Source organism: Suncus etruscus, chromosome 1 (genome assembly GCF_024139225.1).
Source record: "Suncus etruscus isolate mSunEtr1 chromosome 1, mSunEtr1.pri.cur, whole genome shotgun sequence".
Taxonomy (NCBI): domain Eukaryota; kingdom Metazoa; phylum Chordata; class Mammalia; order Eulipotyphla; family Soricidae; genus Suncus; species Suncus etruscus.
In genome coordinates, this window is record NC_064848.1 from 103,998,338 (window position 1) to 104,025,444 (window position 27,107).

At 31.7% G+C, this 27,107-nt stretch overlaps 1 protein-coding gene across 1 annotated transcript in view; it reads left to right on the forward strand.

Annotated features, from left to right (window-relative positions):
* Nucleotides 1–27,107, forward strand: part of SEMA3D (semaphorin 3D) — a 116,361-nt gene that overhangs the window by 84,815 nt on the left and 4,439 nt on the right. Inside the window, exons 11-16 of the mRNA XM_049772797.1 lie at nucleotides 8,697–8,919; nucleotides 11,435–11,523; nucleotides 13,332–13,373; nucleotides 16,625–16,782; nucleotides 19,403–19,467; nucleotides 26,556–26,695. Of these exons, the coding sequence (XP_049628754.1) occupies nucleotides 8,697–8,919; nucleotides 11,435–11,523; nucleotides 13,332–13,373; nucleotides 16,625–16,782; nucleotides 19,403–19,467; nucleotides 26,556–26,695 (717 nt within the window). The remainder of the gene's footprint in view (nucleotides 1–8,696; nucleotides 8,920–11,434; nucleotides 11,524–13,331; nucleotides 13,374–16,624; nucleotides 16,783–19,402; nucleotides 19,468–26,555; nucleotides 26,696–27,107) is intronic.

The following is a 27,107-nucleotide window of genomic DNA, read 5'->3' on the forward strand; positions in this document are numbered from 1 at the left end:
TTAAACAATGATTTATTTACAGTAATTTTATAGTATTTTTACCCTTCCTGGGAATTAAATCTTTACTTTTTTTAGGGAGAATAGAGCATATAATCAACAATACTATAATGATTAGACTGTGCTTAGAGATATTGTTTATTCTAAATAAATCTATAGGAATATAAAATTAATTTATCACAAAGAGCAGCAAGTCCATTAATAGATAAAAATGTCAAGTATTTTCTAATCTCCTACTCTGCAGAGAGCTAGTCTTCTAGTCACTATTTGACTTTGAAAGGATTACAATTGCAAAAACTGATTTTTATCATTTAGATGATTCTTTTCTTGCCATATACTAATTTTTCCTTTATTGTGTTGCACTGTGGGATAATGTGTTGTATTTTAGATTGATACCTAGCCTACTAGAGAAACCTCTTCTAAAATTATATTATTTATCTGGTTCTCAACACACCCAGCTGTAGAGGATACTGGGGATTGACCTTGCTGGCCATGTGTAAGGCAAGAATCCAACCCTCTGTACTATCCCCCTACTCACCCAAATTTTTTTTAAATAGTGTATTTCTTTAAAGCATTTTAAAAAATAGGAAATGGGTTTTTTAGTTACTTTATGAGTTTGCTTTTTTAAAATTCTTAGCTAAAATATGTATTTTAATATAATGGTTATATTTTGCTCTATTAAGAATATAATTTAAGTTAAAGATTGGGATTAATTAATAGACCTGATATAAATATAAAAACTTTCTATTTTTCTAAATTAAGAATTTATATTGAATATTAATGCTAAATTTGTAAAAAAGTAATCAAAACTTGAGAAAAATTAGAACAAATGCTTCAACTTTTACTGAAAAAAAATTTTTTTTTGTGGGAGTCACGAACTGCAATAAACAGTAGTCATTCATGCCTCTGTGTCCAGGAATCACTCCTGGCAGTGCTTGGAAAACATATATGATGCAGAAAAGAACCCAGGTCTGTTGCAGACCAGACAATTACCCTGCCTGCTGTGCTATCTCTCAGCGCCCTTAAATTTGATCTTTTATATGTTTATTCCTTAAGGTAAAATAGCTGGTGCCCAGGCTCTCTGAAGTCTTTCTGGGTTCTTTTATTTAGCAATTCAAGAGCACACTGTCTTGCTCTATCACAACTGTTCCTTAAAGGACAGAGAATGTTCTCATAAGTGAAAAACTTGCCTTGCATTAGTGAGGTCCCTGTATCAAATTCCAGGCAACACAAACACAATCATACACAAAAATATCCCTCACTAGAAGGATGCTGATGAGTTATTTACATTTTGTGAATATAAAATGCTGAGTATTTATTGAAAACAAATAGTTTTTCGAAAAATATGTTCAAGTTCAGATGCATTTGAAAATATATCTTATAATTGCTTTTTCAAAAATATTTTCTTATTATAGTATAGTCGCATGGTTACAAAAGTGTTAAGTTTCCTGTATCGCTACTTTTTAAGTTTCTTAGCTGTTGTACACACTTGAGTGATTGTTAAATAGAAACATGATGGGGCCTAGAGTGATAGTGCAATGGTTACTTTTCAAGTTAGTCTGGAAAGATCCTATTATTTATGTCTGTGTGATGGTTGTTTCGGAGAAAGGTGAAAAGGGAAAGGAGAAAAAGCGAAAGAGGGAGAGTCAAAGAGAGTTAGTGAGAGACAAAAATGAAGAGAGAGAGAGAGAGAGAAAGAGAGAGAGAGAGAGAGAGAGAGAGAGAGAGAGAGAGAGAGAGAGAGAGAGAGAGAGGGAGAGAGAGAGAGAGGAGCGAAGGATTAAGAGAAATAAAGCAGTGTGATAGTCCAATGGTTAAATCATCCGCCTTGCATGCTGCTGTCCAGGTTCCATTCCTGGTATCTCATATGTTCCTCCAAGCACCAGTAGGAGTGAGCCCTGGACACAGAGCCAGGAGTAAGTACAGAGAACCTCCAGTTCCCTCACAACACACAGAGAAAGAATGAATTACTGTTTTTATTGTAAGGTGAAGAAACATTATTTTAATGATATATGTTCTGTTCATATATGATAATAAGCCAAAGCCTGGTCCCTAGATTTTTTTACATTCACTGTGTTAATTTACCTATAAATGCACTGAGAGGACTATTCTCACATTCCTTCACTTCAATTGATTCTTCTGCCCTCTGCTGTTCAAATAGAATGACTGAATGAGCAGTTTAGAAGAATTTGGTTTTGGGTGTTTTGTTTGCTGCTGGGCGTGGCCCCAAAAAGCAGCCTCCCCCCAAAAGAAAGAATAAAAGAAATTTCTAGTGAAATGTAATATGGAAAAATCCACTCCAGTCAATGGTACAGGTCTGTTATAGAAGTAAACCTAGGTCAATCGCAAAATGTAAGGTTTCCATAGAATCTGTGAATATATAAAAAGGTAAAATTGTTATTATTTGATATTTGATGTATTAAGAAAGATTTATTCTGCACTTTTATTGTATTTATAAAAAAATTAAGATTTTATGACTGAAATGTAAATATATATGATAACAAATATAAATGTTTATAGAAAAGCAAGCAGTACTTTTTTATATATATTTTTGATTAACTAGCATGTTAACCAAACTGTGGAAAACACTTGTTTTTTAAATATTTGCAATTACAGTGTTTACTGTCAAATATTTTAATTTGGTGAGAGTTGGGTTATTGCCAAAGATCAAATCAAGACTACTTCAATCTCTGCAGGGACAGCATGTGTTCTTAGGAATGAAATACATTCCCAGGACCTCATTTCATTATAAAAATATTAGAACTTTAAAATGAATTTATCAACTAAAGCCCCATGTTTTAGTAGAAAACAAAATAAAGCAGTTATATCATCTCAATTTCAAATTTTAATTTTTATCTTACTGTGTTCTAGATTGGCAATTGATAAGCATATTGTAGTTCCCATTAAGAACGTACATACTACAACATTGTTCTTTCTTCGTAATAAAAATTTATTATGAAGGTTCTTATGAACTTCATTACCTAAAAATCTGGAGCATAACTATATTTCCAAAAAATGCCATAGAATGTTCAAAACCTCCTAGACTAGTATGCCTGTCTTTTGAAATTTCTATATGTTACATATTTGCTTATTTTCTAGTCATTTACTCATTGAATTTTTTGCTTTCTCTTAAGCCATATAAAAATATCAAGATATTTAGGTCAATGTTCTTTTATTTTAACATGGCATATTTCTAGCTACAGATCATGTATGTCTTTGTATTTTTATTAAAGAAAAAAGGATAAAATATTCTATAGAGACATGAGTGAGAATGATAAAATCTCAAAAATCCTTGTAATAAGCATCTAGCCAGCCCCAATTCTGTTCTACAAATTTAGAGATCTTTGAAAAAAATCTAAAATCCTTTAACAGAGTTCATGCTACATATTAATTAATCAGCCACTTAATTTACCTAATTTGCTATAAAATTTTTAATGTTTCAACTATAATCATATCTAAAATAACAAACAGCTCCCTTTGTGTAACATCACAGATATTATTCAAAATATGCTGATACATCCCTTAGATGGAATTTGTCAAAATTCCAAGATAAATGTGAAATACTTTCTGTCCCGGCAGCAGGGTTCTTGCTATTCCTCTTCCATGCTGTAAAATAAAATTTCCTAAATATTTGTATAGGTATTATGTATATGTTTTTATCTTTTCTTCACCAAATTATCAAACTAACATTCTGAAATAGATTAACAGAGCCTAGAGAGATAGTAGAGAGTATAAGATGCTTGCTTTGCCCATGGCCACCCAGGTTTGACCCTTGGCTACCTAAGCTCTATCAGGAGTGATCCATGAGCATGTAGCCAAGCACAAACCCTGAGCAAAACTAGATGAAACTCTGAAAATTAAAAAAAATTCATTCCAGTTCTATTAAAAAGCACACAGTTCTAGATGTCTAGATCTGCTACCATCAATCAGATCTGAGTCCTGGCACACCCACTTGCTCTCAAAAGATTTACTTTTTTCTGGTAACAAAATATTAATGCTTTAACGGCAATTGATTTATAATTTCATTCAAGAATAAAATTGCATATCTTTTATAATAATACGTGCATAATGTCAATCCTGTGATCTAATGAGACTACTGGTGCATGTGCTGATGCTTTGTCCAGAGCTAGTATGAATGTAGTTGAGAGGATTCAACTTGCATGTTGGACAAAGTTTTCAGCAACAAAAAAGCTGTAAGTCTTGGGTTTTCTTTGGACACCCTGTAATTCTTTTTATTATCCAGCTTAAATATTTGACTGGAACAATCACATATTATTGCAATGTTTACTTTTTATAGAGACTTAATATTTTTCCAAATTGTCTTCATTAATCATATAAGTTAAATCTGAGTTACCATGGACTGAACATTAATGGAAGAATAACCTTACAGATTTTCACATGATCTACTAAATTTTTGCACTGGAGAAATATTGTAAATAGTTTAAGAAGACTTTTCTGATCCATTTAAATGGAAAATGTTGGGAGAGACTTTATTCTGTGCTTCATATTTATTTGAGTATAATTTTGACCCTAATATTTGTTCTCTACAGAGCCTACCACTCTAGTGAGTAGTGTACAAATATTACTTGCAACAAGTTCTCTAATGTCTGAGATTGTCTTTAGTTCTATTTGATGTAGGCTTTTATTTTAAAAGCAAAAGGCAGGGGCCAGAACGAGGGTACAGCTGTAAGGCATTTGCCTTGCATGCAGCTGACCCAGGAAAAACTTCGGTTCTATCATTCGGGGTTCCATATGGTTCCCCAAGACAGGAGCGATTTCTGAGCACCTAGCCAGGAGTAACCTCTGAGCATCACCGGGTGTAGCCCAAAAGTAAAAAAAAAAAAAAAAAAAAAAAAAGCAATAGGCAGATACTACATTAGTCTGACTACTGCTTTTTTTTTTTTTAATTTTGTCACACTGAAGAATGTAGGAGACAAAAATACCTATCGCTGCTTGAAATGAACATTGCCTATTTCTCTAAAATAGTGAGAGACAAGAGAATTCTTAAATAAATAAAACTTTTCAACTGGACTTTCAACTTTCATTTCTCTAGGGACAACTTCTACTCTTAAAATTAGATTCTCTAAACCCCAGGCTTTTTATTACATTCAAGTGTTTTCCTTTATCGAGCATAATTTTTTTTTTTACTCTACAATAGCAACACTTTTGGAATGCAGAGATGGAAAAGGAGGAAACAAGGAGAGTGGAGAACAGAAGGATGGTGGAGGAAGGGAAGAAATAAAGAGACATTTTCCTCTGTAACTTTAGCCCTTGTCTCTGATATTGAACATAGATCTTCCTCTTCCATATCTGTTATAAACTAATTAGTACATCAATAAGCAGAGGGATAGAAGAGCATTTGCTAAATATGCACTTTACCTTATATAAAATATGAGACTTTCTTGAGCTATTGTATTACTTTTCCTAGTTTGCTAAAATGGAAACTGGTTTATTCTTTCCCTGTGCCATGTCTTGCATCACATTGACCATTTCTCTGGTGTTTCATTGGAAAATGCAACCTGTAGAGAAAATTCTAAGGCAGCAGCAGGAGAAAACCTTTAACAGCTGTCTGGGGCCTTTCCAAGGGCAAAGTTCTTTTATTGGATAAAACCCATTTTTCTCCTCTTATCCATTGCTTCCCACTGCACTAAGAAAGACCTTAGACAAACAAGCAGATCAGCCAAGCATAATACAATCACACCTAGCCAGCTGTGGCAGGCAGCCACGGGAGATAGGCGCTGAACCAGAGAGCCTTGCTGTTGGGTTTACCCTTTCATCTCAGGGTCTCTCCAGTCTGCTCTTGTGCTGCTATTGCTTCCAGCATGAAACTGACATTTTACCGTTTGAGAATAGTTTCTTGTGGACTCTTTCGTCTCAAAATTTAACAGTTTTATAAAAGATTTTCCAAACAGTAAGTAGATTAAAAGCCTAGATTAATTTCCTGCAGCCAGAGAAACTGAAGTAGCAGACATGAATCAAACAAGGAAAAGAGAAAAACAGATGTAAATGACCCTATAATATGAAGGCTCGTGTATTAACAAGTAGATCCTAAAGTCCATGTATAAGGGGGAAACCTCATCAAATATTTAATACCCAAGATATACACCAAATAATAGGAAATTTCCTCAAAATTTTTGAAGAGAAATGAGTAATAGTAGTATTTAATTTAGCTGTAGCAACATTATTTTCTGAATGCCCTTTTCATTTAGAGGATTTTCCCTCTTTCTATTCTGCTCTAACCTGAATAAAGTCACATGGCACCTCTAGTTATTTTTTGATCTGTCACATGCAGCTATGAGATGTCAAGGAAAATAATCCCAGTTGCTTGAATGTGGCAGAATAACAAAATTTGGTTAAACTGTACTGTCTCAATCCTCAGGTAGTACAGTCTACAAAATCACTTTCACTTGTGAAACGAGATCTAGACCCTAGAGATCACTCAGAGCAAGCAGGATGATAAAGGTCATGTGCAAACACCAGAAGCATGCATGAGGGGAAGAATGATACAACAGAACCTACTACATTTTCAAAGATTATTCTGGAACAATCAATCAGGTTTCCTCCCTCTATTTCTTAGTGTTACCCTTAAAATTTAAGGTTAGAGTTGAATAATAAGGAAAATTATATTTTCTTCATTAAGGATACTGTTATATCTTAATTTATCTCTAGTATTTCACACTAATATCTTAATTATTTAAGGGTTGGAGCAATAATACAAGAGGAAGGTTTTTGCCTTGCACATGGCTGACCAAGGTCCTGTCTGCAGAATTCTGAATTGACAAGAAGTAATCCCTCAGCACAGAGCCAGGAGAAATCCCTGAGTAGAGCCATGTTTAGTCCCCCCCCCACAAATAAAACTAATAAAATGTTAGTTGCCAAAAATCAAAATAATTAAATATTTTATAATTTGGGGAAGGGGCAAATATTTTATAATTAGTATTAATCATTTTAATTAATTATTTTAAAAATCTATATTAAAACCCATAACTTAATGTCATGACAGATTTATTTTGAACATTGTATAACTATATCATAGTATTACTGTTTAACTACAGCTGCAAAATAAAAAGATATTTTCTCTCTTAAGTGGGAGGTTATTTTTCAAAAAGATGATCCAGGAAAATCTGCTTTTGCTTTGATTTTAACAATAACACTACCAGTTTGTTTCGCAGCCATTCTAAATCATAAGCCCATTATGAATGGTCCTTAACAGAGCTTCCACTATGCAGCCTATAATTGGGCAAATGCTTTCTATCATTTGAGCTCCATATCCCTTTTGAGCTGCTGCTTAATCTATTTAATGTAGGGTTTCTTTCATTGTGAATTCACAGATCTCACTTAGCGGAAACCAAGTTTTAAAAACACTGGTGATAACATAGGCATAGACAGTAAAACCAATGTTCAGTTACAAATGTGCCATTTTCAACCTTTTCAGTCTTCACTGGAACAAGGATTGAAAGCTTTTTTTGATCATGAGATTTCCTCAAAATTTCCCAAATTTTTTTAGGAAATCATGAGCTTACTTTTATAGCAAGTTTCTTTTCCCATAATTATTGAAAGTACAATTTTTACTGGTGTGATATGTAATAAATTTGCCTCCACTATTCAACATAATTTATTCTTGTATTCCAGAAAAAAACATTCTTGAGTCACTTATAATCACAATTTTGGATCTTTGGTGGGGTTCTTCTATTAAGTGCCTGGTCTAAATAGTTCAGATTAGTGTAGAATACTTCTAATTTGTCCAAAAATTAAAGGAAAAAATAAACATGTCTTGAAAGCTTGTTTATGATCACCTAATTTACTTATTATGTCTGCATCATCAAGCCAATTTTTTTATTCCAAAAGAAAGCTCTTGTTTACCTATTAAGAATTTGAATAAAAAGAGAAGTATGGTAACATGTCCTATCTGAATTGAGTTTCTAAGATATAATTTATTTAAATGATAAAATAAATTATTTTTGAGTAGGTCTTTTTTAAAATCAATTATAAAGTAATTTCATCTTTTATTCACGTTCTTTAGATAAAAGAACATTGAATTTGAACTAGTCTGGACTTTTTACTTTCACCACCAGGGGGCAGGGTATGCTAACTATTCAATTACTAGAAACAGAAAGGCGCAGGAAGTACTTTTAGATAGAAGTGATAATTTTACAAGGGTTTTTCCACCTATTCTGTAAGGGGAGGTCTGTTGAGCCCATGCACATTTAATTTTTAGACCAACAAGAAATTAACTAGCTTGTTTTGAAGCGTCATCATTCACATATCAGTGAGAAAGTACACAATGAAAAATAATAGTTGTTCCACATATACACATAAGGACCATCTTTGACTATAGTTTATAAATGAATGGCGTGAAATATATAAAAAAGAAATTAACTAGCTATAATGACAAAGTATTAAATGTATTCCAAGTAATTTTATTATGTATAAATTTGTTCAATTGTGTTTTTAATAATAGGGCTTTAACTTAGAACTGAAATATAGATAATACATTGTAGAATATTTTAGACAAAAATGGATTAAAATGCATCAAAGTAAAACGGTTTTATTTACTAGCACATGTAAGTCCATTTTGATGGTATTATTTATTTCTATATTATTGTCAATGAGAAGGTCATAGAAGTTTATTAGAAGTAAGTGAACTTATCTCAGGTATGAACAGTGTCTTGCATTGTCCCCCTCCATTTATTTTTCAGTGTCCCAGTAAAACTTACGACCCACTAATCAAGTCCACGCGAGATTTTCCAGATGATGTCATCAGTTTCATAAAGCGGCATCCAGTGATGTATAAATCCGTGTACCCAGCAGCAGGAGAACCAACATTTAAGAGAATCAATGTGGAATACAGACTGACACAGATAGTGGTGGACCATGTGATAGCAGAAGATGGCCAATATGATGTAATGTTCCTTGGAACAGGTAAGCCAGAACCAGAAGATGCTTTTGGTGAAAAGTTTTAATATTGGACAAACAACTACAAGCAAGTAAACTGATGTAAAAAAAATAGTAATTATTTTCAGAAAATTAAGATTTCCACAAAACTGCCTAACACATGCTTTTGGTTGACGTTTTTAAATAGTACAGCATTTGTTTGTCTTCTTGGTTATTTAAAAAATATTATATATTATGATATCAGAGTGTCTGCTATAAATTGGGTGTTAAATACATATTTGCTAAATGACTATTTGATAAAATTTAAAAAAAGAACAAAGGGATATCATTATTTTTAAACTTTATATTCCCTCTCTCTATAAGTATATTATTATAATCTTTCCTAAAGATTTTTTACCTAATTTTGAAAATCACTGATTTAGTTACTAAACATTAAAAAGAAATTAAATGTTTCTTGCATAAATACTTAATATAAATTTCTTATAGATTGTTTGCCTTTATATGTTGGAGATACTCTCATAACTGGAGCTTGTTTGATTTGTTTAATTTATTTACTTGTTGTCTTTCAGTATTTCAAATATCTTTTTTCCAGAAAGGGTTAAATTGCTATTTTTGTGAAAGTGTATATATTTTTATTAAGTACCTCTAAGAAATGAGAAGAAATATCATTTATTAAGCTCTTGTGATTAGGGGTTGGAGAGATAGCATGGAGGTAGGGCATTTGCCTTGCATGCAGAAGGACAGTGGTTCAAGTCCTGGCATCCAATATGGTCTGCTGAATCTGCCAGGAGCGATTTTTGAGTGTAGAGATAGGGGTAACCCCTGAGCGCTGCAGGGTGTTACCCAAAAACCAAAAAAAAATAATAATAATAATAAAAAAGATCTTGTAATTCCTAATTTCAGAAAGGCTATAACATCTATCATTTTACAAAATCTCTGTCCCTAGACAATGTTATATAATTGAATTACTTATGCATTATACGGGGAAATAGGAATGAGTGGTGTTTAAAATAATGAACATTTTTATTCAAATAGAATTTAGGATTCCAAAATAATTTTTGCATGACTTACCATTGTTATGCCTATTTAAATTATGAATCTGTTGTATACTCAAGTTTAAAATAGTAGAGTCAGGGGCCAATTCAATACTTAGTGACTTAACGTATTTTCCCTTCATGGGTGCAAATCCTGGTGTAATAGAACAACTCAGTCTCTGCTAGAGATCCACTCCTAGGTAAGAATACTGGAATATATCTTAGTGACTTAGTAAGTAGCCAGGGATCAAATAAGAGTTTCTGAGTTTATCCCATGGTGCCAGACCCTAAACAGGGCCTAGAATTCCTAGTAAAGTGATATGTGTTTGGGAGGGAGGATCTAGAAGTAGAGTAAATTTTTGGCCAAATTATGTTGCAGATAGCAATATAGCAGTACAGGAAAATAAAATGATCTTTTCTAGACTACACAGTATATTGTCTACATTTGATATGTAGATTGCATCAAACTTGATAAACTTAAGTTACCACAATTTATAATGTGTTTGTTACTTAATTGGCTCTATCCACCTATTCCTAGGTCTTTAATATTTTAATGTCATAGATACCAAAGCCACTAGGTGGCACTACAAACTTACTGAGTAAGCTGGATTTTTGGATAGATTTGAGACATTAGAAAGTGTATATTTAATATTTTCCAAAGATTCTAAACACTATTTAAAAGTAGGCTTAAGTAATCAAGACTATTTCTTCAGAAATTCCATATTACACATGTAAATGACTCCAAAAACAATGCTAAGAAGTTTAAAAGCATTTTTGTAGCAGTTAATTTCCAAAAGTGATAAATGTTTTAAATGCTTTTCTGATTGTCTTTTTATAAGGTGTGTCACCTTATAAAATAAAATGATATGTTAAGGTTATTGTCCATAATTTTGTTTTCTATTCTTAAACTTGTTATAGTTTATAAAATTGAAATATAATGTTTTTAAACAAAACCAGACCATTAATTGTAAATCAGATACATCTGATGAGTGAAGTGCAGTTTCTTTCTGTACATAGCTTCAAAGTGAGCTCTTTTTCATTTGTTGACATTATTAATAAATGTTATATATGCATATCAAATATTCACATATACTTTATATGCTTTTTTATGAGAATTGGATATAAATACCAAATAATTCTTTATTAATATTTGTTGGTTTAATATAGTTTAAGTTTTTTAATTAAGGTCAAAATGTCATTCCACTTTTATTTCATGTGTGTATACTATATATTTATTTTATTAGATACTATTTATTAATTTTATTAGCAATGGACCATGAGTACATACCTTTTAAAATCATCTTTATAAATATAAATTTTATGGGCTGAAAGTGACATTTCATAAGGAGGAAATTATATACCTTAAATTTTGTTTCATGCATGCTTTGCTTATGTTGATTTCTTGAGAGGCATTGAAATAAATGGGGAGCATTATCGAGGTTGTTAGGATTATATTTACAAGTAAGCATTCAAGTAAAAATAGCATGATCATGAATAATGTTTTTCAGACATTGGAACAGTTCTAAAAGTTGTCAGCATTTCAAAGGAAAAGTGGAAAATGGAGGAAGTGGTACTGGAAGAGTTACAAGTATTCAAGGTAAGACTCAGTACAGAGTTCTGGGGAAAAAATTGTGACACAGAGTAGCAAAGAGTTCACATTATTTTTTTAAAGGCGTCATCAGTTGTTTTGGGGAAGTTTACAGTTAGCTCCATTATTTTCCTTTTTACATGAGGAATTGGGAGACTTTCAAAGTAGGTGAGAATGTAATTCACCTTCTCCTACAGAATAGCATTCACTGAATCTGGGCTCCTGAGCTTATCCCTCATTATTGTATTTTCTAAACATATGGTCAGGTAAATAGTCACAATAGATGAAAGCCTGAAGATGCCTACAACGCAGATGCTCTTCTGCTTTATAACCTTTGCTTTTCAATTTTCTTCCATTTCATTTAAGTAAAGTTGAAGAACAGTGTATAAATCATGTAATCTTCAATAAAATGAGGGGATATGGCAATAATGTGAGACATATATCTGTATTTCTTATGAGGCTTTAAAATGTGTATATATATATATATATACTATGTATTTTAATGAATTTTTGTTGAGATAGTCTCTTAGACTGGACCAATTTTATATAAACATCTAGTGCCTATTAAAAAAGAGTAGTGCCCTGCACCATGAGGACCTCAAGTTAATTAACATGCTGAGTTCCACAGGATCCTGTTTACATTGTGATAATAACAGTGGTCAAGGAGTTAACAAGAACAAGACCTGCTCTCTGTTGTCTACCAAAAACAAAATCTTGGGTGGTTCCTAAGGGAAAAGCCAATTTCAAATATAACTTAGAGTCCAAAGGCCAAAAAGCTCAACTCATAAATGAACATTAGAACAAGACTTACTCATTTGTGTTAGTAGTCCTAAAGAATTGTTTGAATTCCACTGTTACAACTAGTAAGCTCTTTCATCTAAATAATTTTTAAATGTTTTTACAAAATTTTTTTTCACTTAAAATTGTATATCTCACACATTTTCTTAAATTTTTGACATTTGTTATTGGAGATTATTATAGGCTGAAAAAATGATTAATATATGATAGGTAAATAATTAGAGACATCTTATTGGTTAAAGAATTTCAAATATCTCCTTTCATTTAAGTAGTTTTGTGTTGTTATTCATAAATTTACATTTTAATAATAGAACCAAATTTTGTTTTGTTTTGTTTTGGGGATAAGCACAGCAGTGTCAGAATTTAGTCCTCACTTTGTGCTCAGGGATTATTCCTGGCAGGATTGAGGAATATTCCTCAATCAACCTGGGATTGAATCCAGGTTGGTCACATGCAAAACAAATGTCATACCAGCTGTACTATTGTCCTGGCCCCAAGTCAAGCCAGATATTCTATAAATATTACTGCCTTTAAGTGTTCCTATATTGAAATCATGGGAGTTATTATCTTGCAATATTCCATAGAGAATATTACAAAGAGATATTCACAAAGAGTGCTATAACTTATCAGAACACACATACTTTAGCAGTTTTCGAACTACTTATATAAGAGCAGAAAGAGGTAATAAATAATTCTGAAGATGTCCTTGTCAGCACTAGGTTGAATTATATGGAAGCACTTAAGATAAGCAAATGTAGAAGAAAGAGAAAACTGTAAATAGCTGGAATTATTTTTTATTAATAATGTTACCACAAGATACTCCAAATAACTTGTTTTATCATTTCTATTAAGGTAAAATAACCCTATATTGGAAGAAAATAAAAAGATTAAAATAATTTTGTTCTTTATACAATGTATATTAAAGTTGACTTTAGTGATCTCTAGTATAAGATAAAACATATTGCCTACTATAAAGACTGTTAGTGCTTATCTTTAGTAAAGCTTAACTTCTCTTTCAGCACTCATCAATCATCTTGAACATGGAGCTGTCTCTTAAACAGGTAATTTTATTTTTATTTCCTTCATTATTTCTATAAAAATTAACTGCAAAGGCTATAGTTTGCAGAATCAAATGTTTTTTTATAAAACTCCATTGAAGTTATAAAATAAATTATAAGCAACTTGAAATGATTTAGAATGATTTTACAGTTATTTAGATGCTATTGTTTTACCCTTGCATAAGGAGAAATGGGACCACATTTTATTAATTGAATAATATATTCTACCCTTCATTTAGCTCTTAAAAATAAAGCTCACTTTTCTACTCTCATGAGGATATCTTTCTGTCAAATCTGTAAGAAATTCATGTAAGGGGCCGGAGAGATGCAGGTAGGGTGTTTGCCTTGCATGCAGAAGGATGGTGGTTTGAATCCCGGAATCCTATATGATCCTCCAAGACTGCCAGGGGCGATTTCTGAGCATAGAACTGGGAGTAACCTCTGAGAACTGCTGGGTGTAACCCCCCAAAAAAAAGAAATTCATGTAAAATACAAGTCTTTATCATTAAATGTTTTTTAATCATGGTATATATGAATTAGAGTACATCTATGGCAAATAATATTACAATTAATTTTAACCTAACACTTAATAGCTGTCTCCCAGAGTCAGTTATCTAAATAGTAAAGCCAGGATACAATAGTATCCAATAAACAGATCGCTGATGGAAATTTCTGGACACAGAGCTGGTACATATTAAATTTGAAGTAAGTGGTAGCTATCAATAATATTTGATATGATTTCATAGTTGTTAAATATGACACCCAAAATTCTCCTAAATTTCAGTTGCTTCAAAGGATTCATATTTGTATTATCAAGTCTATATGTCTCTAAGTTTAAAAGAAAATAGATATATATTTAACATTAATGTGCTGATAATATTGCTTCAATATACTACAGAATGTATTAAGGGAAAGCCCTAAATAATTTTATACCTCATATTTTCTTTCCCTTAATTAACTCACCCATTTAACCTTTATTTCTCAAAAACTAGATTTTACTGTCTTTGGAGATCACTAAAGTGAATGAATAATATAGTTTTATTGTTTGTTTTGTTTGTTTTGGTGTTGGTTCACTCTTGAAGGTACTCAGGGCTTACTGCTAGTAAGTACTGCTAATACTCAGGGAACATTTTTTATTGTACCAACAAGACCCTATGGGATACCAGTGATCAAACACTGTGTGCTGAATATATAGTAAGTTCCCTATCTACTATTCTACCTCTGTAGCCCTATGATACAGTTTTTAACTTCTGGAAACTCATAGTGGATGGAACAGGAAGAGCAAGAAGCAGGCTAATCGTGCAGAATTCTGATTGTAGTATGTACTGGTCACACAAAAGAAAGGAACACGTTTAAAAGTTAACCAGAGGCTGGGTTGAGAAAGATAGTACAGTGAGGAGGTGCATGCCTTGCTTGCATTTATTTAGTTTCTATTCTTCACATCCTATATTGACCCCAAGATCATCAGGAATGATCTCTGAGTGAAAAGTCGGGAGTAGTCTTTGAGCAATACTAGGTATGACAAGAAAGCTAAAAGAATGTTCCAGTGGAGCTAGGGAAACAGGAAACATAGTTGAATATACTGTAAATGATGCTATTATAGATAAAACTAGCTAGTTAAATAAAGAATAGTGAAACTTGTGCTATGCTTAAAGGGACACAATTTGAAAAGGAATGAAAAATGAGAGACTAAAGTTTAATACGTTTGTATATAAATAGAGCAAAGGGTACATTTGTGCACAAGAGGGAGAGAGGAAAGATATGAGTCTGGGGAAGATAAAGACTGGTTACTTCTGTAAGTGTCCTAAGAAGTTTAACAGTTTCATGTAAAAATGAAGAAAACCACTAACAATTTTAAGGCAGAAAGATCAAAAGATTTTCTTTTAGAAATATTAGTCTGGTGTGCCAGTGTAGTAGATGGATTGGGTTCTGGGAGAGAGGTGAAATTTTCTGGAAAACAAGGCTCAAGTTAGAGGAAATTGTACACTTACAAGTAATCCAGGAAAGAAATGATAAGGACTCAAACAAAGGTCATGGAAGTGGAAAGGGAGAGGTGGGAATAGATTAGAGAGCTCTGTATGAGAGAATGGAAAGGATGTGATGACAGATTGGATGTGAGAGAAAGAAGATTCAAGACAGCTTCCAACTTTGGGTCTTGGGTAACTAAAGATGCTTCTTGCCAAGTGAGGGTAGCAAGAGTAGATTTAGGAAAAAAACATCTTTTGTTCATTTTTATGTCATTTTAAAAATTCCTCTAAGTCCTTGTATGAATTAATAGAAAGGATAAAAAACTAAGAATAGAAATGAGAAAAACATACAGAGGTAAAAGGGTTTCAAGGAGATGTTTTTTGGAGTAAAATATGACAGAAAAGTGCACATTGCAGATACCAACTCAAAAAATGTAACTTAGAGTTTAATAGAAAACAGACTACAAAATTTCTGTAAGTTTGTAATTTATTTATACTAATATCTAATTCTTAGATTTTTTTATATCTATTTTGAGTGCTGCAGGATCTACTAAACTTGAACATTAGTTAACTTATGGCAAGGTTATGTATGGCTTATTTACCTTTGTCACTCTCTGCCTCCCTCTCTTCTTCACTTCCCTCCATTTCACAACTAGATATACATGAATAGATACATATAGAGTTGTGCATTATATTCAAAATATGATTTTATTTAGTAAGTTTTTCAATATCCTACACATTTTGTATATAAAGTGGAATTCCTCAACTCCTCTTAATACTCTGTTCATCTGATGTCCCATTTTACTTTAAGAATCAAGTGCTACATTAACAAATATAATGGTTCATTCAAATCATCAGAAAAGTTTATTAATCCACTTCTCAGTTGCTGTCATATATTATGGAAGGAGAACCATCAGTATTTACTATAAAGCATCTGTGCTTTATATAATTTCCAAAGTATATTTTCAACTTTTTGAGAAAGAATTTGACATCTTAATTCCTCAGTCTAACAGCTGGGTTTTGGCCTTCTTAAATTACTGTCAGGGTTACATTAACTCTATAGAATGTTTTCCATCCCCAAATCAACATATTCAAATGGCTATCCTGCCAAGGGTAGAATGATTGACTTACCTTATTCTTAAAAGTTGTATTTCTGTATGAGTGTTTGTAGTGGGAAAGATACCTAAATAGATTGATATAGATGTGTGATTTGGTATTCAGGAAGGGGATGTTCTTAAGACTAATCTGAATGATGCTTCTAATGCATTTGTTTTGCCTGATTTGCAGCAACAATTGTACATTGGTTCCCAAGATGGATTTGTTCAGCTCTCCTTGCACAGATGTGACACTTATGGGAAAGCCTGTGCAGACTGTTGTCTTGCCAGAGATCCCTACTGTGCTTGGGATGGAAATGCCTGTTCTCGATATACACCAACTTCAAAAAGGTCAGAAGCACATAGAATTGATAGGAAATTCTCCTTTGTACACAATGGATAGCTCATATTTGTACCTTATCTTACTTACAGAGAATTAATCTTAATTACAGAGAATATGTAGAAAGCATACTTAAGACTATTAGAATTAAAATACTCCATAGTTTTTTATAAAACCAAAAATATAAGAAAGATAAAATAAATTGTTCAAAATTTTGAAATGTAAAACTTTAAAAACTTGTTTATATTGTTTATATTATTTTCCTTCTAAGATTAACACTAATAAAATTTTTATATGTTATCAATGTTCTTATTTTCCCTTTATGTTGATTCTAAGAAATATTCACCTATACTTAATATTATATAAATAATGTATAAGTATATGTGTTGGTAAAATTTTACATACAGCACACTCCATGACTCATGACAGTTTTACTTTTGCTATATAGACTCTAACTTGCTAACTTACAGCTTATAATTTAGATATACCATTAACTATTGTCCTACTGTTTGTAGTTTACTACTTTGTGTGCTATTAAAAGTAATGTTATCTTAGAGACCAGAAAGATAACACAGCAGCAGGGCATTTGCCTTGTAAGAGGCTTCCCTGGGACGGACATGAGTTTGGATCCTAGCATCCCATATCATCCCCTAAGCCTGTGAGGAACTATTTCTGAGCTCAGGGCCAGGAGTAACCCCAAGCACTGAGGGGTGGGGACCCAAAACAAAAACAAAGAAACAAAAAAGTAATGTAATTTTGAGTCAACAACTTCCTGCTAGGAACTTTTTTTACACATACATGGGCAAAATTACTACAAAGTTATGTGTTGACAATATTCATTTCAGCATTTGTTTTCTTAGCAAAAATATTATAAACAACCTGAATTTAATCAATATGACTGATGATGCCTAATATAGTATAAATATTTTACTTAAAAATGGGTCAATCTAACAGTACTTTATGACATTATTCAAAGTTACTGTCTGTAAATAAAATAATAGCAATTTATATGTGTTACTTTTTTTTACATTTGGGGGCTACATCTAGCAGTGCAAGGGACATACACTGGCTCTGCATTCAGAATTCACTCCTGGCAGACTAGGGGGTGGGGTGGAGTGCTGGGAATCAAAAATGAGTTGGCCTCTTGCAAGGCATAGGCTCTTTCACTGCACTATTTTTATAACCCCAATGTATGGTATTATTTTTATCTTAAATCTTATAAACAATATAAAATAACTTAAATAAATGTTATTCTATCTCTAATTATACATTTTTCTCTTTTAAATCTTAATGACATAATAAGTTGAAAATTCTAAGAATCACTATTTAAATATGTAAGAATACAGCAATATAAAAAACCCAGCAATATAATTAAAATTAGGAAATATTGTATATTTATTAAAACTTTCAATTTAATTTTTAATGGCATACTTTTATTACAAGTTAAAAGTAATAAATACTCAACTGTCTACTTTTTGGCCAAGTAAACAATAGATAAAACCTAGTAAGTCTTTGGAAATGCTTTTCTAGAAGCTAAAAAGCATAAATACTTATTAGTTGGTAATGAACCTTCAATTTGATGAATTGACAAAATTCTTTAAGCAGCCAAGTTTTAAAAACATTCTTGACCTTATGTACTTATACTGTCATCAATTTTTCTCCTTATATTTCCCAGGATGATACCTATGATCTCACAGATATGCCACTGTGAGGTTTTTCCTTAACTCGTAGAATGTCCATACGAGCCCTAACATGAATAGGATAGTTGAGTTCAGTGCAGGTGTTCACTGGTCAGGCATTGCCCTCAAGAGATACCCAGAATACTATACAAAACATGTTTGTTTGATTTCTAGCATCTTCTGCATGATAACATAGAACAGAAAATAACCAAAGTTAAAGAAAATATTCTCTAATTGAATACTGCTTGGCTAGTGTAGTGTAACATATCTATTACCCTCTATGTACTCATTTTTGATAAGGAAAATAAATGATATTGAAGACTAGCACATTATTTTTCTCATACTTATCATTATCATATCACTATTATTCAGCATCATGGTGATTAAATAAAGTAACATATCTGCTTTTGAATTTCTCTGATCAGCCAATAAAATAACATTGCCTTGTTAAAGGCATGCCAAATTGTACTTTCATTTCAAATAACTATCTCTTTCTGTTTAATAAAAATATATGTAATAGTGACTCAAAATGACAAATGATTTTGTATTTGTTTGTATTTTGTCATCCACTAACTGAAATTTTTATATTGTATCTTTTTCCCCAATGATGATATAAAGAAGGTTGGAATATTGAACCCCATTCATGTATGTAAAAACCTGCATTATGTTTCATTCAGTCGATTCTCATGAAAAATTTACTAAAAGTCAAGGAAAGAAAAAGCTTTGAAAGTTAAATAAAATGTCTTATTGCCAAAATAGCATTGGTTCTGTCAGAACTCTACTTCTAGTAATATTTTATTTACTATAGGAGTGAATTAAATATTGGCTTTCATTTAGAATGAGTAGCATGATTATTATAGCACAGATATAGCTAATGTTTTTATATTGTAGTTTTTTTTTATTTTCACTTGTCATGCTAAACATTCTAAATAGTTTAATTCATTTTCCATAGGAGAGCTAGACGCCAAGATGTAAAGTATGGAGATCCAATTACGCAATGTTGGGACATAGAAGACAGTAAGTATAGATTAAAAGGCTTTTCTCCCATTTAAAATTTTAAGCCTGTTTATGTGTGTCTTTTTGTTATATGAATTAAATCATCTATTATATAGAAAGAGCTCATTTTGTGTATTTATGCTCTGGAAAAGCAATAGAAGAATTTTTTTACATCAACTTACTGTCTACATGCCTAAGTGAATAATACTTTGATATATTGTTGTTTCATATGTCTTTTACAATTCCTAAGACCCCCTCCCTTTTTATTTTACTGCTTATCTAGTCTTGTAAAGTTTGAAAACTGCTTTTAAAGATAAAGCAGGATATGATCCAAAGCACTGGGACATTTATAAACTTAAAGGGACCCTCCCTGACAAGTCTGATAAATGTATTGGCATCTTCTATATTGTTTGTATTTGTATGTAAATTTGCATATTACTTCATTCATTACATATTATTAAATGCCCTCCTGTGCTTATAATTGTCCTGAGTATTTTCTGAGACAAAGAAACTCTTTTGAGAGCTTATTATTCTTTGGGGAAATGTCATAAAGCATAATTAGTGACTTGGGAGTTATTGAAAAGAGCCATCACCAAAGAATCAAGTGTTCACAGAAAATTTCAAAAACCAGAAGCATACACACACAAAAAAAAACTAGAAACACGAGAAAGCATGAATCTTGATGGGTAGACTGGAGAACAGAGAGGCAGTGTTTTAAGTGCCTGATAGCAGAAAATAATCTCTAAATCTCTAAACAATCTCTACAGCTTTTGTTAATTTTCATAAACTCCAGTTTGAAATTGCAAGTTTGGATAGCAAAACACATAAAAACAGGCACACACATGCTCATATACACACAACTGGAGAAAAAAAGATGTTATTAGATGCAACCCTGGCGATGGAAAATTAACTGTTTGTTTAAATAATTTATAACCTTATATTACTGAAAAATGAGCACTGTTTGGCCCAGAATATTACATTTAATTTTTCACTACAATATGTAGGCAACATACTATTGTGCCCCATATTTTTTACAGTTATTTTTCTGTGTGTCAGGTATATAATTTTTAAATGTTCAAGTAAGATTAAATAGGAATTGTTTTAGAAATTAAAACTATATTTGTAAATAAAAATAGAAACAATCTGTGCATTTCTGAAACATTAGAAATGTGTGTATTGGTAGAGAATTAGGCAAAAACATCAAAAACTAAACAACAAACTAAGAACAAAGAAGTATATTCTTATGTGGGTTTATAATAAATATTATAAATAAAATAATCTTAAACTCTTGTTTAAAATTAACAAGGTATTATTTCCACTGTTCCACATCCTATTCTTGCTATAACTAGCCACTGCACACAGTCTCTTCTAATCATCATCATCATTCCACTCTATCCATTTTTTGTCAAGGTCACTAGCAATTTCCTCTTTGCCATATCCAATGGGCAATTTTCAATTCTCACTTTTACTCAATTCTGGTTCCTTATTTTAAATGCTTTCTCTATTGGATTTTTATACAGTGGTGTGCTAAAACAATGGACAAAGTTCACTATGGTCCCAAAAGAGCTGTTTTCTTTTCGGGATACTTATAGGAACACTGTGAGATGGATTTAAATAATTGGTAGCTTTAATCGACAATGCTGGATTTTGTTTTTAGATCAGTAAAAGTGATAAGCATTACAAAACAGTCTTTTTGTTTGCATAGATATCTTTCAATAAATCTGTTTCAGTAATCAACTCCCTTCTAATTTTCCTCTTTCTTTACAGACTGCTTCTTTTGACTTTGTTTAACTTTCCTTTTGGCTCTAACATTTTAGTATCCAATCCATGCATATTCATTCCCTAATGCTGTAATTTCCATGTTATCTAAAAAAATTATTTCTACAGTTATAACAATATTTTTGTGTTAATCTGTATATTCATTCAAAATCTTAAGAACCCTCCTAAATAAATGCTCAATAAATCTGTCAAATGACATCAAGAAAAGACCTACTGTTATTCTTTTTAAAAAGTATTTGTTATGTAAATATTTTCCATCATACTTATATGATGGAAAAAAAAAATATATATATATCCTTTCATCTAACTGACCAGTTTAACAAACACCCATCATTTAGCAGTCATTCTTTAGCTTTTTTTTAAAATGCCTAGAAAAAATTTATCTACACCTTTTTATTCTATTACATACATACCTAATACCAATTTAATCAAAGCTTCCAAACTTGATCAGAGGCCATGCAACTGAAATTTGTGCTCCCAAACCCAAGTCTGCCTCCCCTGAGTCTCTTCCCCATTCTATGAGGGAAGTTAATATTTTAGAACCTCCAACTCATATTCAGGGGTCCCTTGGACCCCTACTTGTAATAAACAGCCAACAAGGCACAGTTCAGTGCTAGGTTCAGAAAATGTAATGCTTAAATCCTGTAATACCATGACCACTAGGACCTCCCAGTCATGTTAGAGCTCTCCAGAGTGGTACTCCATCATGCTTAAAACATCATTGGTGTTGTGGTGAAAGTTCTGTAAAGCTCATGCAAAGCATGTTTCCTAATTCCTGAACTACCTCCCTAGTCCCAGAGTAACCTATATACTTATTTCACATCATTGCATTCCCTTAAAAAAAATTAACTCTATCTTTTAGAATTATAAAATAATTATAAATTTATGGCCCACAAATCTCTACTGATCACATGGCAAACTATCATTAATGTATCAATTGATTAATATTTCTTATTCAAAAACCCCAAATATAGTATTCTCTTCACATATAATAGTAACTTGTGTTTCTTCTACAAAAGAAATCATTGCTACAGATATTTGTATTCTATCGTCACATAATCTAATTTTGTACCCTAAGTCTTAGTTTCTCTTCATTAAAGCATTTTTTGTCCATTTCACATAAAATACCTTTCACTATTCCCTCTTTATTCCTTTATTTGTTTAATTTTATTTTAGCTCATAAAAATGACAGATAAAATCTGTTTTGATTATCTATACATTTGAAAATATATTATATTTACTAAAATAAGTCATAATGGCAAGGAATTTGCCCATCATAGTGCCTCAATAATAGTTACATATTACACAAGAACATTTGTTTAATAGATAGATGAAGAAAAGTATCTCAGATAGCTATATTTTGAGAGGTTGCCTTAAAAGCAAGTCAAATTTGATAAAGTAGAATTAGGAAGAAATTACAGTTTGTTTAAACTTGTCATGTTTTCTGTGTTTTTAGACAAAATTAATATTTACTTTATATGTATAAGGAGCTATTTAATATTTCTAAAGACATATTTATAAGTAAAAAAGTATTTACACCATATTGATATAAATTGGAATTTTCAAAAAGCCAGCAGGAAGGAATAGATTTTTGGAATTAAAGAAAAATGTTAAGGGAGAAGATCAGACATGAATAATAGTTTCTAAGAAACAAGAAAGGAGATAATTTGTTTGTAATTCATAGTAAATAGTCAATAGATAATTTTATTTGTTTTTCTTTCTTTATTACTTGAACTGTCACATGCTGTAATACTACATGATTACTGATACTATAATCAGTAATAAATTTAAACTTTAACATTTAAGTCAACATTTAAATTCTAGCAATGTTAAATATAATATTATTTCAGTTACTGATAATGATTTCAGTGATGTCATTCAGTTATGATTTATATAATATTCTAGACATTTTATATAAAATATTGTCATCTAAAAACCAAACATACTCTTCGTAATTATTTTACACAAGTTTACAATTATTTTACACCAGAGAGAGGGGTAAAGAATTTTTTTTAATAAAATCTTTATTTAAACACCATAATTACAACCATGATTATAGTTGGGTTTCAGTCATAAATAAAACACCACCCTTTACCAGTGTAACATTCCCACCATCAATAATCTCCTACCTCCTTCTCCACCCCTGCCTGTATTCGGGACAGGCATTCTACTTCTCTCATTCATTAACACTGTCATTCTACTAGTTAGTGTAATTATTTCCCTAATAGCATTCACCACTCTTTGTGGTGAGCTGCATATTGTGAACCGGTCCTTCTGGCCCTTAACTCTATTGTCTCTGGAATTATTACAATAATGTCTTTGCTAAACAGAAGGGAATATATTAAGCTGAGAAGCTTCTGCACCTCAAAGGAAATAGTACCTAGGATACAATAGCCACGTACTGAATATGAGAAACTATTCACCTATTACCTATCTGATAAGGGACTAATATCCAAAATATACAAGGCACTGGCAGAACTTTACAAGAAAAAAATCTAATCCCATCAAAAAATGGGGAAAACAGACACTTTGTCAAAGAAGAAATACAAATGGCCAAAAGACACATAAAAAAATGCTCCACATCACTAATCATCAGGGAGATGCAAATCAAAATGACTATGAGGTACCATTTCACGTTACAGAGATTGGCACACATCACAAAGAACAAGAACAAGCAGTGCTGGCGGGTATGTGGAGAGAAAGAAACTCTTATTCATTGCTGGTGGGAATGCATTCTAGTTCAGCCTTACAGAAAATAATATGGAGATTTCTCAAAAAACTGGAAACTGAGCTCCCATATGATCCAGCTATACCACTGCTAGGGATATATGCCTTAAGAACACAAAAATACAATTCAAAAATCTCTTCCTCACACCTATATTCATTGCATCACTGTTTACAATAGCCAGGCTCTGGGAACAACCAAGATGCTCTTCAACAGAGGAGTGGCTAAAGAAATGGTGGTACACAATGGGATATTATACAGCCATCAGGCGTGATGAAATCATGAAATTTTTCTATACATGATGTGCATGGAATTTATTATACTGAGTGATATAAGAGGGAAAGATAAAGAAATTTTTTAATAGGACTGTACCACTTTAATATAGTTTTTACGTGAGATCTAAGTGAAAATTATGAGTTTTCTTTGCACATAAAACAAATTATATTTGTTGGGCAAGTCAAAAATTAAGTCGCTAATGAGGTGGTTTTCTTTGAATTTTTAATTAATTAATTGAGTCACCATGGGATACACAGTTACAACATTGTTTATGTTTGAGTTCAGTGCTCATTTTCCTCACCAGTGCATATTCTCCACCAGCAATTCCATATTTCCCCTTCCACTCTTTACCCTGACATCTGTCCTCTATGACAATCATCTCTCTCGTTCAAAGAGAATTTTGAGGGTCACACTTGGCTATGCTCAGAACATTCTTCTGGCTCTGGACTCAAGGACTCTGAGAAACATTGGTAGTTCTGGGGAGCCAACACTGGTCTGCTGTGAAAAAGAATTGTTAAGGCCTCTGTGTACTCCCTCCAGTCCAAAGAGAATTATTCTTACAAACATTTTTAAACATTATCTAGAAACTTTCACAGATTAAAAATCAGATAATAGTAGTAGATTAGTGTTGCACTTACCTTGTCAAGTTTGATTGATTCCCCCAGCATTGGTCCCCGAGCACTGCTAGTAGTGACCATAAACTCAGAGCCATGAGTCAGCCCTTAGTACTTTTGAGTGTGTCCCCAAAGCCAAATTTAATTTATATTAAATAGTAACTTATTAATAAATCTTTGTCTATACAAATGTATGTATGTGTATATCAGTATATGTATACTGTCAATAACTTGTATAACACAAATATTATCTTAATTAAAATTTTAAGCTCAGAATTGAAACAAAATGTGGGAACAAGAATTTCATTTTTAGTTAAACTGATACAGCAATGACTATTTTTTATGATCACTGCTTTTTAGTTCTTTGTAGAATGATTTAAGCCATCTCAATATCTTTTTTTTTAGTTTTCACAAAGCTGGACATCTCTTTAAGTTTGTCTAGTTGTATTTTTCTATATCTTTCTTAACAGTCATCCTACATCTTCCATGTTTATTCCATAAATTTTTCTTGCTCAGGTGAAAAGACATTTGTCACTATGATGACAAAAGTAATATTTTTGTGTATTAGTAATTTATTAACTATAAACCATCTATGAAATATTTTTGAATTGGAAGAGATGTAAATGTATTATAAGGTTAATTGCTACACATTTTCAAGATTATATGAGGATAATTCATAATGGTGTCAGAAAGCTTGACCATAATTTCTAGTAATACACAAATAAGTTCAAAGGAAATTTCTTGAAAATTAATATTTGGTTATATGTATTCATGCCATTTACTAATAATTTTGTGTGTGTAGGTTTAGAATCCACTTTGGTCTCTTAAGTCTTACTCTTTGATTTGGGCCTAAAAGTCTAAGTAGGCTCATTTATAGAATAGAGACATCTGAATATATGATGAAAAAGTATATATTAGAGCCAGACTAGGCAGTCATTATGTTTATTTGATCAAATTTTAGGTACAGATTTTAGATCACACATGGGGCACAGCTTTGGCTACTCCTAATGAAATGTGTTTCAGGTGTTGTGGTTGATTTATGAGAATAGGGTTCTGAGACACTGTTCCTTTAGCATCTGATTAACTTTATCATACCAATACATGTGTACTGAAGTTTTCTTCTTTTAATAAATTTTCTTAATAACCAAAACAGAAAATATCTTGATTTTTAATTACTAGGTAAAAAAATTAACTTGTCATTACTGTAGAATGTCATCAAATACCTTTCTTTTTATTAAATGTGCTTTATGTTATATATTTAGCTTTGTTACAAATTTATGGCAGAGTTTCTTTCTAAAAGTTACACAAATTGTCTCCTAGAACAAACTACAGTATTTAGTGAAAAATTAATTAAGTCTTTAAAAATAAAAAGCATTAAAGAATGCCAAAGGATTTTGAAACAAGCATTTTATTCAACTAAGTCAAAAAAGAATCAGTGACTAGAATTAGATCTTATGAATTTTTATTTTTTAATTGAATTATAAATAGATACTTGTTGATAGAGGAGTAAAATGTTCATTGTGTGGATAGAGTTTTAAAAATCAATGTCATTGATAATTTTTGACTTGTAGGTAATAATATTATAACTTGAATTTCCTTTCTCTTTAATAATGTATGAATCTTTCCTTCGTAGCATCTGTTCTAAATCATTCTATTTTCCCATTGTTTTTAAAAGAAGGTCAAGGTTAATCTCCTATTCCATGTTTGCTTTCCAGGCATTAGTCATGAGACTGCTGATGAAAAGGTGATTTTTGGCATTGAATTTAATTCGACCTTTCTGGAATGTATACCTAAATCCCAACAAGCCTCTATTAAATGGTATATCCAACGTTCAGGAGATGAACATCGAGAAGAGGTAACTTAATGATATAAAAAAATGCTCACCTTGAGCGAAATAGTGTGAAGTATTATTTGTTTTGATTTGAGAGGAGTTTGTCTTTGTATTATTCCACTATAATCTCCCCATCGCTATTTGATAAAAAAAGAAAAGTACATCTAATCTCCTCTATGAGAGTAGCAATGAGCTTGCTCTCTTCGATATTTAACAGGTAAATAATTCAAGTGTGTCAATAAATACATTTTAAAGTAATTTGAACATTAGAATTGTAAGTTTAAAATTTTAGTTTCTCAAAGACAGTCATTTTATTAGAACATTTCTATGATGAATATTTCCTCCACCTTATAGTACAATGAAGAATATTTCTTCCACCTTGTTGTACAATGGTTAAAATTTAACTCACATTGGGGCCGGAGTAGTGGCTCTAGAG